Source organism: Apium graveolens, chromosome 11 (assembly GCF_009905375.1).
Source record: "Apium graveolens cultivar Ventura chromosome 11, ASM990537v1, whole genome shotgun sequence".
NCBI lineage: Eukaryota > Viridiplantae > Streptophyta > Magnoliopsida > Apiales > Apiaceae > Apium > Apium graveolens.
Window position 1 is genome coordinate 109476992 of NC_133657.1, and position 16391 is coordinate 109493382.

Sequence of the window (16391 nt, forward strand, 5' to 3'; positions counted from 1 at the left end):
GCCCTAAAGATTGAAGGCACTACTTGTATAGAGAGAAGTACGAGATTTACCTAAGCCATAAGTGCTCTAGTACATTTTCCCGTAGAAAGAGCTCAACATACGTCAGAGGAGGCGGTTAGAGCTAATCAAGGATTACGATTATGAGATTCTTTATCATCCAGGGAAAGCCAAAATGGTGGCTAATGCCCTTAGTATAAAGAGGAGACTCAAGATGAAAATGTCTTTGGGAGAGTTGATAAGAGATTTTGAGAAAATGGAAATAGAAGTGAAGGTAACCGGAGCCGGTACCGAAACGCTGTTTGAGATTGCAATACAGCCCGAATTATCGAAAAAGATCTTATTGTGCCAAGAAAAAGTGATGAATGAAGGCAGAGAGTCAATGACTGGAGAAGAGATTAATACCAAGAAAGATGATAAGGGAATAACGTGGTATTCCTACAGAATTTGGGTTCCAAACGTTTAAGAGCGTAAGGACTGGATCTTAGATAAAATCCATAGCTCGAGGAATAAGATTTAGGGCAAACCCCGAATGTGATAGTCAGGGAGGTTGCCATTAAGAAAGAAGGAGCCCATAACATAATAAAGTGGAAAACAAGGATTTTAACGTATAAGATAACCCCAAGTATGGGAGAAGGATGAAACATTTCATACTAAGAAAACAGAAAGTCGAGTAAGGAAAGGAGACCTGAGACGGTACTTTTCCAGTTAATGCGAATCAGCCAAATCAGTTGAGATTAACTTTTCCAGATTTTCAAGTATGTGGGAAGAAGCATGGGGAGTTTGAAATAAGTTGAATGTAGTTTGTTTCAAATGCAACCAGAAAGGGCACTATTCGAGGGAGTGCCGAAATTAGCCAGCAAGAGAGCCAGCATATAAGGATCAGCCTATCCGAAATCCAACAGTAAAGGTTCCAGCCATTGGATTTACGTGCTTCAAATGTGGAAAGCCAGGACATATGGCCAGGGATTGTAAGACACCAGCCCCAGTCAGTAATGCATTGAGGATTATGGGATCTACCCCAACAGTGAATGAGACTCCAAGGGCTAGAGTTTTTGACATGTTTGTGAAGGATGCTATCCAAGATACGGATGTCGTGGCAGGTACGCTTAATGTGAATTATTTATGTGCCAAAGTATTAATAGATTCGGGAGCAACCCGATCGTTTATTTCACAAGATTTTGTTAGCAAGTTAAATTGTCCAGTTGAGTATTTAAATGAAATAATGACTGTGGAATTAGCAAATCAAGAGCGTGTATCTGTTAACCGAGTTTGCGGGAATTATGAGATTGAGATTTCAGGTAGTAAGTTTTGTGTAGACTTGATACCATTTATGTTAGGAGAATTTGACGTTATATTAGGGATGGATTGGTTATCTAAGCATGATGCCCAGATAGATTGTCGAAATAAGAAAGTAATGGTGCAAACGCCAGACGAACGGATAGTAACGTTCAAGGGACAGAAGCAAGTAAAGAAGTTCTTAACAATGATTCAAGCTAAGAAGTTATTACGGCAAGGATGCGAGCATTTCGTAGCATATGTGATCGACAGAAGTCTGGAGCCAGCAAAACTTGAAGATATTCCAGTAGTGAATGAATTTCCAGACGTGTTTCACGACGAGTTACCAGGACTCCCTCCAGATAGAGAAATTGAATTTGCGATCGACTTAGCACCTGGAACAGAACCAGTATCCAAGGCCCTGTACAGAATGGTGCCCATTGAGATGAAAGAGCTAGCGAAACAATTGCAGGAGTTGTTAGAGAAAGGAGTAATCAGACCCAACATATCCCCGTGGGGAGCCCCGGTATTATTTGTCAAGAAGAAAGATGGAAGCATGAGACTGTGCATCGACTATAGAGAACTCAATAAGCTTACAATCAAGAACAAGTATTCGTTACCTAGAATTGACGATTTGTTTGACCAATTGAAGGGAGCCAAGTACTTCTCCAAAATTGATTTAAGATCGAGATATCATCAACTGAAGATCAAGCCAGAAGATATACCAAAGACAGCTTTTCGAACAAGGTATTGACATTATGAATTTTTAGTAATGTCTTTTGGATTGACCAATGCCCCGGCAGCGTTTATGGACCTGATGAACAGAATTTTCGAGGAGTATTTGGACAAGTTCGTTATTGTGTTTATAGACGATATTTTAATTTATTCAAAGAAGGAAGAGGATCATGCGGAACATGTGAAAACAGCTTTGGAGATTTTAAGGAAAAAGAAGTTATATGCTAAATTCTCGAAGTGTGAGTTTTGGCTACAGGAAGTTCAGTTCTTAGGACACATAGTCAGTAACGAAGGGATCAAAGTGGACCCGGCAAAGATCGAAGCAATTACGAATTGGGAGAGACCGAGAACACCCACCGAGGTAAGAAGTTTCCTGGGATTGGCGGGATATTATCGTCGATTCGTCCAGAATTTCTCAAGGATTGCAACACCACTGACAAAGCTTACAGGAAAGAATGAAAAGTTTATATGGAACGATAAGTGCGAAGGAAGTTTGCAGGAATTGAAGCAAAGATTAATTACGACACCTGTTTTGTCACTTCCAGACGATCAAGGGAATTTCGTAATTTATAACGATGCTTCTCACAAAGGATTAGGATGTGTTCTAATACAGCACGACAAGATGATTGCGTATGCGTCAAGTCAATTGAAACCACACGAATAGAAGTATCCTACTCATGATTTGGAGCTAGCAGCCATAGTGTTTGCTTTGAAGATTTGGAGACATTACCTTTATGGAGAAAAGTGTGAGATTTATACGGATCACAAAAGTTTGAAGTATATATTTACCCAGAAGGAACTTAATATGAGGCAAAGAAGATGGTTAGAATTGATCAAAGATTGTGATTGCTCGATTAATTATCATCCCGGTAAAGCAAACGTTATAGCAGACGCGTTAAGTCGGAAGGAAAGGTTAAATGAGTTATCAGTACCTGAAGAGATATATAAGGAATTTCAGAAATTGGAATTGGAAATTAGAGTTTGCAAGCCTGAGGAAGCGAAAGTGTACAGTATGACTTTCCAACCGGAGTTATTGGAGAAAATAAAGAAATGTCAGGAAGATGTAATGGATCAAGATCTAAATCGTTTGGTAGGTGAAGAATTATGTACGTAAAAGGATGATCAAGGTATTCTGAGGTTTTCTTCTAGAATTTGGATTCCACCAGTAACGGAGCTGAAGAATGAAATTTTACAGGAAGCGCATGGTTCAAGATATTCCATCCATTCAGGGAGTACCAAAATGCAGAGATTTAAAGGAGAATTATTGGTGGCCAGATATGAAGAGGGAAATTGCGGAATGGGTTAGCAAATGTTATACCTGTCAGAGAGTTAAAGCAGAGCATCAGAGACCAAGTGGATTGTTACAGCCATTGGAGATTCCAGAATGGAAGTGGGAACATATTGCCATGGATTTCATAGTTGGATTACCAAGGACAAGGGCTAATCATGATGCCATTTGGGTTATAGTGGATAGACTTACCAAGTCAGCTCATTTTCTGCCTATAAATGAAAAATTTTTGCTCGACAAGTTAGTCCATATGTACCTGAAGGAAATCGTAGTTCGTCATGGAGTTCCAGTGTCTATTGTATCTGATCGAGATCCAAGGTTTTATTCAAGATTTTGGAAGAGTTTTCAAGAATGTTTGGGAACAAGATTGAATATTAGTACGGCCTATCACCCGCAGACGGACGGCCAAAGTAAAAGAATGATCCAGACAATCGAGGATATGTTACGTGTTTGTGCTATTGATTTTAAAGGAAGTTGGGACGAGCATTTACCTCTGGTAGAGTTTGCTTATAACAACAGTTATCACGCCAGCATTGGGATGCCACCCTATGAAGCCCTTTATGGACGTAAATGTAGATCTCCAGTGTATTGGGACGAAGTAGGAGAACGCAAAATACTTGGACCTGAATTGATACAGCAGACAAAGGAAATTGTTGAAATTATCCAGAAGAGATTAATAGCCGCACAGGATCGTCAGAGGAAATATGCAGACCAGTCAAGGAAGGACATGGAATTTGAAGAAGGAAGCTTGGTATTACTGAAAGTATCACCATGGAAAGGACTAACGAGGTTTGGAAAGAAAGGGAAGCCAAGTCCAAGATATGTCGGACCTTTTGAAATCCTAAAGCGCGTTGGCAGAGTAGCTTACAAGTTGGCGTTACCACCGCGCATGGAGCATATTCATAATGTTTTTCACGTATCAATGCTTAAGAAGTACAATCCAGACTCCAGGCATATAATAGAATATGAGCCAATAGAGCTTCAGGCGGATTTGTCATATGTAGAGAGTCCGATAGGAATTCTAGAGGAAAGAGAGAAAGTATTGAGGAATAAAGTGGTAAAGCTAGTAAGAGTATTGTGGAGAAACCCAAAGGTTGAAGAGTCAACCTGGGAGTTAAAAAGTGATATGAGAGAAAAGTATCCTCATTTATTTTCTTAGGAGATTCTGAGGACAGAATCCTTTTAAGGGAGGAAGGATGTAATATCCGGGATATATCGTGTAATTATTTTTTCTATTAAATAATTATTATCTGTGTTCAGTATCTATTTTGTGTATTAATTGTTAAGTGTTATCTGTGTTTGGATATTTAAGAATAACATTAATTGAGTATTTTAATTTTTATATGTCTAAAATAAAATATAGATAATTGTCATATCTTCCTAATTATTATTATGTTGATTTATGGATTTATAAGGATCATATGAAATTTATAAAATATTTTTCCGGGTATTTAAAATCTATTTTATAAAAACGGAACCAACCGACGTCACCCGTTGTTACGTTTTTGGAACCCGAAACACTTCCGAGAACTCCTTCCTAACCTAATTATAATATTCCGAGCATATTCCATGTTTCGACTTTTTCGATCCGGCGTACGGTTTGTTCTGCGCGGGTCCCGGCGCAACATTTTCGATACAATATTCGTTTCGGTAAATCAATAAAACCCGTATTTTCGATAAACGGGAGCTTTTTATTAAACTATCACAATTATCACCTCGTAATACGTGTAACCAGGCGTTGAGACCAAGACCGCAGTACAAATTGTACTGATTTGGATAATTATCCCGAAAACCGATACCGTTTGGATCAGTTTTTATAAATAAACGTATCGTTTTATATCCGGAATGATCCAATGGGATACTAATTTTCTGTAATTATAAATAGCCTTTTCCCGTATTTTATCTCGTATCAAAATCATTTGCAGATAGTTAATTTTATAATTTTCAGAGAAAAACCCTAATTTCACAAACTGTTCTAAGAATCAAACAGCAAAACGAAAGCGTTACCGATCTCTGTTTTCAAAGCAAGAGTAACCAAAACGAAGGATTTGAAGTGTTCTACCAGATTCTGAGCTTCGTTTTACTGCAGAAATCAAGGATATTTTTCTATATTTTTATTTATTTTCGAATTAATTTTATTAAAAATATGAATTTTTGTTCGGATGATTGTTTGTATGATTTGATGATTGCATGTTGTAGAGCTTGTTTTCCTGATGATTTTGATATATTATACGTCTGATTTGGAGTTCAATAACATGTTCAAATTTGAGTTTGATTTTCGAATTTTAAAATTAGGGTTTATAACCCGTATGAATATTTTCAATTGAAATTTGGGGGTTTTTGATTTAGGGATTATTAGCTGTTGATTTATAGTGGGTTGTGTTCCTTATGAAATTTGCAATCGATTGGTATATAGCTCGTTAACAGAGGATGTCTGAATCGAAGGGAGTTGTGTTTTTAAATTTTCCGATGTTCGCCGGAAACCGACGATGTTCTTGGCTAATTTCCGACCAAGTCTGGGGTTATGGATGAATTTTGATTGCAGATATAGATTCCTGATGTTGTGTAGAGTGTATCTGGAGAAGATGGAGGTGTGACGGTGCCGGAGACGAGTTCTCCGGCGAGCCCGTCGTTTTCCAGCGACTGAACTGCAAAATTGCAGTTTAGTCCCTGTACTTTTGAAGATGGTGAAGTTCAGTCCCTGAACTTTCCCGAATTTGCAAAAATAGGATTCTTGTTTTAAAAATATTCAAAAATCATATTTCCTATTTATTTTTATTATAAAAATTTGATTTTAATTTCTGAAAATTCTAAAAATTATTATTTTAATTCCGAAAATTATTTTTAATTTAAAAATAAATCTGAAGTAATTAGTTAATTAATTTCAGTTAATTTTTAATTGATTAATTGGTCAATTAATTCGAAAATTAATTAATTGATTTAATTAATTATTAATTGATTTTAATTAATTATTTAATTAGATTTAATTATTTAAAAATGATTTAAAAATTTCAAAAAATAGTTTCGAGCTTTAAAATATTATTCTAAATTACTTCCAAGGCTCGATAATTATTATAAAATTGTTTCGGAGCCAGAATTGGCCAACCGAACCCTGTTTATTACCCGAAATTAATCCAACGACCCGTTTTAATTCCGAAAAATGTTTTAAAAATCATTTTAAATACCTAAAAGCCTGTTTATGACCCGAGACTTATTTATAAATGATATATCATTGATTATGTGACGTGTTATGTGTTATATGTGACTTGTTGGTTGACTGTCGGTCTGTATATTCGATGTTTACTGGTTTATTGCGTAACTTTCAATCCGTTAATCGAATTTGGGTGAAACGAAGGGTAGATAGAAGTATGTGTTGAATAGAATCCTATGAGTTAAATATTGATAGATGCTTATGATATGTGAGCAGAATAGGCAAGGCGTAGGAAAGGGAAACAGGTAGTTGAGGAGTAAGACGGTTGAGATTGGAAACGAGTGCAGTGTAGTAAGCTAATACCAGGCAAGTGTTCTGAACTTTCTCGAGACATTATCGTGATTGATATTCCTGTTTTATATTGTAAGTGCTTTGAAGCACTGAACCCTAAACCTTGATTCCAGTTATTGATCTTGAGCCGTAACCTGATTCTTTCTAGACCATTGATTGTTGTATACCCAAATACGAACCTCAAATATACGATACTACTCCATAAATACATACAAACTAAATATTAAACACTGAACTAGATTGCTTATACATTCAAACCATTGTATCTTATGCTTTAAAAGACCAAATCCTTGGAACCCTGAAATGTTGATTCCTTTGTTATCCAATTCTTCATTACCTAACAACCAAGCTTGGAAATGCCATATTGATCTTTATACAGATTGAAACCATTTTCATTATTGAACGTCCAATGTTGCTAATGATCCTGTTTATTGTTTATTACTGCTTATTCTGTTATTATGGTAGAATTGGATTGTTTTTATAAAATTGTGGACCAGATTCGTGGTCAGACCATATAATGGTCAAGTTAGGCCAATCTGTGCCTTGGATCCAGTAGTTAGAGCAGTGCTGTGGGCTTTGATCGGGGTTAGTGCGTGACTGATCAACAGCCTAACCTTGGTTTTTAATATGAAAATATAATATCCAATTCTAAATCATAATCCATTGTTCATTTGATATCATAACCATGTTCACCTGGTGATCATTATTCTCAGTTTTGTCATTGTGACTTGCTGAGCTAGTTAGCTCATTTGTGCGATATTGTTTATGTTCTTTTCCAGTTAAGAAGGAACCGGTTGGTACCAAGGATCCCCAGTCCAGCGCGAGAGCTAGGGGTTCAGGTTGATTGAGCTGAGCTAGTAGGCTTCTTTTGAGATAATTTACGTCTGTAAAAGTTTGTAATAATGTTTAATACTCAGTTTTGAGTTTGGAATAGTTGGGATTTAAACGTTTGTAATATAATAGTGTGTTTGGCTTGTGTGCATACTTTAAACTGTTGCGGTCCGTGGTGGTTGGTAAGTAGGGTCATTGCATATTATTATTATCTTTATTATTGTTATAAGCAGGTTATAAATAAGATGTGTGTGGACCCCAAAATTCTGACCCGAGTTTGGAGGGCGCCACTGGTTTGGTATCAGAGCCACAGGTTATAAGTCACTGACACAAGCCTAGGTTGACGGGAATAGGTAGGGAGTTAGGATTAGAAGTAAGAAATGGAAAGATAGAATGTCGAGAGGTTGAGTGCTTCGGTATGACAGGTATTAGTATAATTTGCGTTATGGTTCGAGATTCTTATAATGCGATATAAGAATCCCCATTAGGAAGCGGTCTGTATCCCCATTATTGTTCATTTACGATGAAGAATCTGACTTGGTCAAATATATGTTGCAATTGACACTTGTATAATTCATCCATACGCTGAGAATCACAATCGTCTCATTTAAAACCTTAAGCTATTTCTTAAATGGATCATATCCACTTATCGGGTCCATCAAAGGGTACCGTACTTGACTGGAGTCTCTTGGAGCTTTAAGTTAGGAATCACGCAAGCAGGAGGGACATATAAAGAGCCCTTCCTTAGAACAGAGGTGGAGTTTCCCTCTGGCTAACAGAACAAAATACCTCAAGTACAGATTTTGAAGTCATCGAGTGTGCCGCCCGTAAGAGACTTCTTGACAGCTTATGTAACCATATTTGATCATTTTGTTGTTTTTGACAGCACTGTCGCTAGCTTTAACCTTCTCATCTACATCAACAATTCAACGGTTCTGGAGATCAAGAAGATAGCTCAGTTTACCTTAGAGCTTCAAGGATTAGTTGCAGCTACCGGCAAAAGGGTGCATGGGAACTCTATTATTATTGACTTCTGCGTTTTTTTATTTTCGAATCATTGTAAGAACATTCAAAAAACCCCCCTTGGATGCTGGGAACTCTTGGAGCTTCACAAACTCTCGGAGCATAATATTATCTTCATTTCCTCCGTCAAAAGTATGGATTTCTTTCAGTTTCCAATATCAATTCAGTTAAATATTTATTTAGGTGTTTTTATCTTCTGATTAAGAATGTTGTTCTACAATCAGTCGAAACTAATGTCCACGTTTCAACACGGGGAGATTGACATGTAAAAAATCTGATGCCACACTAGGGAAATACTTCAAATCTTACTGCCCTGTATATTGACAGGATTATTTCTGGAAACAGGGCCTCTATGTATTGCAACAGATACAATGCGTTCCAACTCTTCAAAATACTTATTTTCAATAGTGCTCATCAGGGGCAACAAGCATATCAGTTTATATATAACTATACAACTACTTGTATGGAAGACCGACTCAAAGATATTTCAAAAAACTTGATTTGTGAAGACTACTACATGCATTATAGAAAATACAATTTAAATTGATTCTAAAAAATGCAAATATTGATTATCCTCTGTAACAGGGGAAAGCTTCAACTTCTTGTAACAATCAAAATTGTAAGGCGGATATTAATGAGGTAGGGAAGTGGAATGGAAAAAAATTATATTGCTATGCCAGCACTAAATTAATGAATCGACCAGGACAACAACTTATAGATTACAATAAATTACTGCTAAACTCACTGTGCTAATTTGCTCACCATGGTTATGCCGACTATAGTAAGGCCTGGGAAATTATTCATGCAATTTGCTTGACCATCTATAATTGATCTTCCAGCAATTAATAGTATCGCCGGATATAATAGCCAGAGAGCAAAGGACCATCATTCTTTGTGCCTCAGGTAACTTTGCTAATATTGCTACTGCAGTTGACATCCTGGAAAAAAGCTTTCCCTGCTTCATACGTAGACCAACAGATAGCAGCAGCAGGAGCATGGAAGAGCATCCTAGGCATCCATCCCCTCATTAATCCTACGTATCCATCCTTCTTCAGTATGGTTTGAAGAACATCTCTAATTGAACCACTTTTGAATCTATCGCATCCACAGACACCCTGCATATAAGTCAAGTTTCAGTTGAGATTGCAAGAGATATTTATACTCATACGACAGACAACAGTACCATGTTGTATTTGCCCTTACTTAATATGGCATTACTAAATACTGGTTTTGTATCAAAGTGGCCATTGTTCTTGTCAAAAACTATCAACTGCCTACCGATCTTCACGGAGACTCGTTTTGACCACTAGAATCAAAATATATCACTCTGTTAAATCTTGAAAACAAAAAATAACTGAAAATAATGGAATCCTTATTAGCAACTGATGTGCGAGCCACATGAATTACAAAAAACAACTTCATGCTTCTTTATTATCAATTCTTCTAACATACCCATCACTGATTCATACTTTAGGTCAAAAAAATTCAAGATTTATCATAATGATATATATATATATATAGTGATTATATTGTTCAAAACGAGTTCCCCGTGGAGATCAGGTAGCCATTTCATAGTTTTTGACAAGAACAATGGACACTTTGATATAAAACCCTAACTAACTACCCAGGATAAGGAGCACTTCAGTTTAAAAATTCCCTGCTTAGCTTTACACTCTATGTTACAAAACTCCTCCATTCATTGCCGTACCCGTTGGGTTAGGAGTGCCGTATACCGAAGTTTAGACACATTTATCAACTGAAAGACCACATATGGATGAACTTTGGATGGGAAAATAAGAGAGGAGAACACTCGGACACGACACACGTTCCGACAAGGATCCTTTATTAAAATTTAGACAGTTCTATCAACTAAAAGACCACATGTGTGATTAAGTTTACATGGGACAAAAAGAGAGGAGAAAAGAAAAAATAGAAGAGGAAGAGAAGCCATCAAGATATGGATGTAAAAACGAGTAATGAAAATAGAAAACCTATATATTAGATATAACAGAAAGCCAACTGCAAAGTCTAATTTGAATATAATTTTGTTATTCTTGCTACAACATCTTGTCCATAATCCAATCCCTTCTTATTAAAAAAATATGAGGTGTCTCCCAGTACCTGTTCCAAAATAAGTACAGGTCCCACTTTTTCCAATTGTAAAAAGTATTGAGTCAACACTCGAATCCCTGTTGTGTTCAACACTCCAAAAATGAGTCCGACCAACATGCTAATGCTTTTCAACATCATAGTAGGTCTAAATAGCCTACATTGCAAAAATCCATATTATCATGTAAACCCTTGTGCATTAACAGGGAACATGCCTGATTGAACACTGAACAGTCGAATGATCGCATTCATTTCCAGTGTGTATTAAATTTCTGATTTAATTAGTACTGAACTGCAGATGATAGAAATAATGATGTTTTTTTAATGAAGAGAGTGTAAAAGAGACAGTAAATACATAAGTGTTCATGCATGGACACGCATAACGACTGGGAGGCATGGCCTAAAGGTAAGTCAAGGACCACTCCTTTCTGATAACCTGGATCCTATCATGTGAACGAGACACTGGTAATAGCCTATTACGCAGGTTGCCAGTTTAACAAAAGCAGAACCAGACCAAAAATAACTGGAATCTTCAAAAAAAATTATTCGCAATATGCCAACATGAGATGTCATGTTCTTGATAACAAATAGCAGTGAGCACACAGTTAAAGCAAGGGTAAACTTTTAATCTGTACATGTATATGTATTTCAGATAAACCCAACCCATATTATGCTCCGACAGATGCACCATTCCGATTAGATCAGGTTATTATGCAAATCCTCCTCTAAAACCAGGTTAAGTGTAATAATGATATTTAACTAAACAATTTTAACTATAAAAAACTAAGATGTAAATAATATGCAAAGTAGAAACACGCTGGCCAGTCCTACACACTGCATTCACTACATCCAATATTCTAAGTAATCTTTTTCAAATACATAAAACAATTAAATCTTCTCTTATGAACACTCCGCAAAACTCTGTAACAAAAGATTAAACAAATTGATAAAGTATCTGTTTTCAACAAAGCGCAGTCTTTTTATAAACTAAATATAACAAATATCATCAGAATGCACAGGGCGTATAATTTTGGAGAATGAATTATAGAGTAATGCTAACCTTATTCCCTATTAGAAAAAGAGGACAGGTTTCTTTTTTCATTTCAATGAATTTGGTCTGGACTTATCTCTTTAAGTCAACAATATGATATCTTTCAGAAAGAGGCCTCTATTAGCAGTTTGAAGTCATCCTCACATTCTGTTAGGTCAAGATCTAAGGTTAGTGACCTACCAAGCCCAGCTCCTCAGCATGGCTTCTTTGACAAGTCACCATTGAATTGGTTAAAGGAAAGGAAACCGGCAGTCCCAAGTGATTTCTCATCCACTCATTTTCTTGAAGTTAGAATTTCCAAGCAACCGAAAGTGACTTTCAAAGAAAAGGTCTGGGCCTCACACATGCTAAAATATCAATTACAGTGGCAGGGTCTCTCATCAGACAGTACACCAGGTGCATTCTAACCTGTTTGTGTACGGGCTTATAAGTTACTTATAGCATATAAGCCCGTAAGTACTTATCTCGGACTGTTTGTCGACCCAACTTATAAATCGAATTTACAACTTATAAGCTGATAAGTTGAATGTTAGTAACGATGTATTTTTTCTCAACTTATTTTGATTTTTCACTTTTTTATTAATTTTAGTTTTTAAATATATTTTTTTAAATGTTAAGTTAATTTAAAAGTCATGAATTAAGATAATAATATTTAAAAATTATTTATTTTAGTTCATTTAAGTTAAAAAAAAAAATCTGACTTGTAAGTAAAATTAACCAAACACTTACATAACTTATAAGTATTCATCTACTCATCACTTTTAAGTCACTTATTAATTTTAAGTCAAATGTTACTTATTATACGATTTCCCAAACGGGCACATAACAGAACCATCTGTTTAACACTTTACGGGAAGCAAGAGATATTTCTTCTTATAAGCTCCTTTAAGAACATCACTAGAAGTCACTAGGGATATGTTTTCATCAGTTTTCTAAACTAGGCGGCTATAGTAGCTTCGAGTGATTAATCAGTTATGCATAGGATTAATCAGATGCATTTTGATGCCATTATTATATGTTTTTTTTCTTGTACAGGTAAAAAGCCATATGAGATCAAAGAAATTATGCAAAAGAGACAATGCAAGCTCTTATCGCTCTTAAGAAACTCATATGAGAAACAAGTACTTATCTGACTATTTCCGATTCTTTGTTAGCCGTTTTAGCAATTAGGTCACCAGTTTAGAATACAAGTTTTACTATATCAATTTATTACTTAAAGCAAAATCATAATATTACATTTTTAGTTTTTACCCTTGAGTTAGACTAAGTTTCTCAGGTTTGACTGAGTTTATCTGCCTAATCAAAAATTATGCCTAAACCCCTAATTCCACCTATTCCCACAAAACGCCGCCTAATCCCAAAAAGATAAAAAGAAAAAATTGCCCAATTTTCAAAAAATTAGGGTGCTTACTCCAGCCTGCCTTTGGAAAGTAATGCCAACCTTGTTCTTCATATGGAACGAGAAATGGGTTCTCTTTCTATTAAGATGAATTTTGGGAATGGACTTATCTCCATCAGTCATTAATGGGCCTGTCTTGCCAATTTGAAGTCATACTCCCTTTCTGATCAAGATCTCATGTTGGACTCGGTATCCAACCAAGCCCAGTTCTTCAGCAGAGGGCCTCTGACATGTCATGGATAAAATGGTTTATGGAAAGGAAACATGAAGTCTCAGGTGATTGCTTAGTGGCTTAGCCACTCTCTCACTGAAGCTAGAATTTTCAAGCAACATATAGTGTCTTCTAACCAATGACAGAAAATCATCAGATAAAATGCCAAGTGAAGCCATTTTTAGCCCTTAACTCTTATTATATTCGCCCTTGATCTGCAACGCCACTTTTAAAGCTGATTCGTTACTTCAGTTATAACTTAAAAGATGCCTATTATGTAGCCTAATTAAAAAGAAGTCGACAAATTAATCAAAAGATGCTTACTATAACTATAAAGCTCTCTCAGTAATATAACTTTCTTACTAAGTCCATCAATATGCACACATGCATGAGTCTCCCACACGAATGGGTACCGATCTGTTGGCTGCTTAAGGTTCAATATCTGAACGTGGATATGGAGCAATTCCTATATATGCAAAATATTACTTTTTTCCCAACATATAAAAAACTAAACTACGGGAAATCAAATTGAATCCATGGGTCTAGTATGGTATGCATTACCTATCCCAATCAAAAAATTCTCTAATTCAACTGCCAGCATACAGGAATAACATTCCGGTTTCAACCAATCCGAATCCCCCACCCCTTCCTTCTACAGCCACCAAAAGAATATGGAGATTCAAGCAATTACGACAGAACTATATCAAATAGATTTCTGGAACATAATCCCTTTCTACAAAATCATACTTAAAAGGTAAGTTCACTACAATATTCCACTTCTACATAAAAGCAACACACACTGAAACAATCCAAAGTACTCAGCATTACTAAAAATTAGAACTTTCAACAACCAGTTCAGAAAAGCACATTACCTGACACTGCAACTGAGTTTTAACCACATCAAGCGGAGTCGTAACAACCGCTGCCAACGCCCCCGCAACCGCCCCAGCCGTAGCATGAACAACCAACCTCTCATCCTCCACACTTTCCCCGGAAACCTCACTCAACCCTTTCTTCATCGCCTCATATGTACTAAAATGCACAGCCGTAAAAGGAGCATTCATCAAAACCGTAGTCCTATAACTAGCATAAAACGCCCTATACCCTTCCTCCTTAACAACCCTCCTAACACAATCCAACACACCCTTATACGGACTACTACTCAACTGCAATCTCTGCTTAACCATATCCATAGGCGTAAACACGGCATCACTGGCAACCGTAGCCACAACCCCAGCACTAGCATGAGCCACATGATTACCATTCCCACTCCCCTCAACCTCAAACCTCCTCTTACAATTCTCATAAACGGAGAAATAAACGGCGTGAGCCGGGCCAGCGCCAAGTCCCATAGCAGAAATCCCTCTATAAAAACCAGCAGTACCCTGAGACTTCAAAATGGTTTTAACAGCTTGTGATAAACTGGCAGATTTAATTGGACAAGAACCAAGAGCTTGCATTTGGGTTTTGATGGTATCAACAGGGAACATAGCCATGTGTTCAATCATGCCGGCAATAGAACCGGCGACCATGAATTGCCAGAAGTGAAGACCGTCGTGGGAAGGCGGCGCGACGGTGATGGTGGGGTGGAAATCGGGGGGTTGAGGGACCGGGATGAGGTCTCTGGTTGTGGCTTCTGCCATTAGGGTTTGGTTTGTTTGTGTATTGGGGGAGACACAAACACAAATACAAGTACAATTGGTGATTGTGTTTGTGTTTTTAAACTGATTTTTAGATGCAGTTTGGTCGTGTGTATATGTGTGTGTAATAAGAGAAACTGGATTCGGTTGAGGTGTTGTACCCTCTGACACCACCGATGAGATGGTTGTGTTTTCCAATTTCAGACTGGCAAAATCTTCACATTTCTTTTATTAATTTTTTAATACCAAATTTAACATCTAGAGAAATTATTTAAGGATAATATTATTTTCAGACGTATATTTGGGTAATGGCCAAAAATACCTTTTTTTTAGAAAATGTAAGAGGAATACCCGTTTTTGAAAGATATGGCCAAAAATACATTTCTAATACGCATTTCAAAAATGGATAAGGCTATTACGCATTTGACAAATGAGTATTATTTAAAAAAAACAAAAAAAAAAGAAAAAAAAAAGAAAAAAAAAGTAAAATCATGATACGCATTACTGACATGCGTATCATGCTTTGTGAAGGCATGATACGCATCTCACGAATGCGTATCCAGAATTATTTTTTTTAAAATTTTTTTTATACAAGTTACCCATTTCTAAAATGCGTATTAGTAATACCCAATTTTAAAATGCGTATTAGGTAGGTATTTTTGGCCAAACATTCCAAAAAATGGTATTCTTGTCACAAAATTTAAAAAAAGAGCTATTTTTATCATTTTTCGGTATATTTTTATTTTCTGAAAGTATGTTTAATATAGAGATTAAATTGTACTTCTATTTTTTTAAAAAAAACAAAAAATTCACAAATACTTTATGTCATGCGTATAGATAGTAATTTTTTAATAATAATAACAATACGATGGAATACATATAAATCAGTAAATCGAAACATTTTATGTATGAAGTGACGTCATTTATAAAATATCTTGTAAAAAAATGGGTTATGTGACGTTTTTCTTTATTTTTTTGTGTTTTAGAGGGTGAAGAATGTGACGACTGAGGTGAGGATAATTAAATCTTAAAATAAAAAAGTTGTTAAAATTGAATATAATTTTGAAAATAACATATATGCTTTCTTCACAAAGAAAAAGAAGAAAAGAAGGTATGTTTTGAAAAAATATATTTAATATATTTTCGTTTGTAAACTCTGATGTTATTTTTATAAAATAATGATAAAAAATTTCATACTTACAAATCCACTTGTACCGGTTACTTGTGTTTTACACAAGTTTTAACAAATAACTTTTCCATCATGTAATAAAATTGTTATCTAATAACTTAGTATTTTTGTTTATTAATATTATATCTCTTTGTTGGA

At 35.9% G+C, this 16391-nt stretch overlaps 1 protein-coding gene across 1 annotated transcript; it reads right to left on the reverse strand.

The window, feature by feature from the left end:
- Positions 1-9211: 9211 nt before the first annotated feature.
- LOC141698030 (uncharacterized) lies at positions 9212-15273 on the reverse strand. The gene is made up of 2 exons (XM_074502626.1): positions 14297-15273; positions 9212-9769 (listed from the first exon to the last, which is right to left on the reverse strand). Exons 1-2 carry the CDS (start codon positions 15065-15067, stop codon positions 9554-9556), a joined length of 987 nt encoding a protein of 328 aa, XP_074358727.1. The 5' UTR covers positions 15068-15273; the 3' UTR covers positions 9212-9553.
- Positions 15274-16391: the final 1118 nt, after the last annotated feature.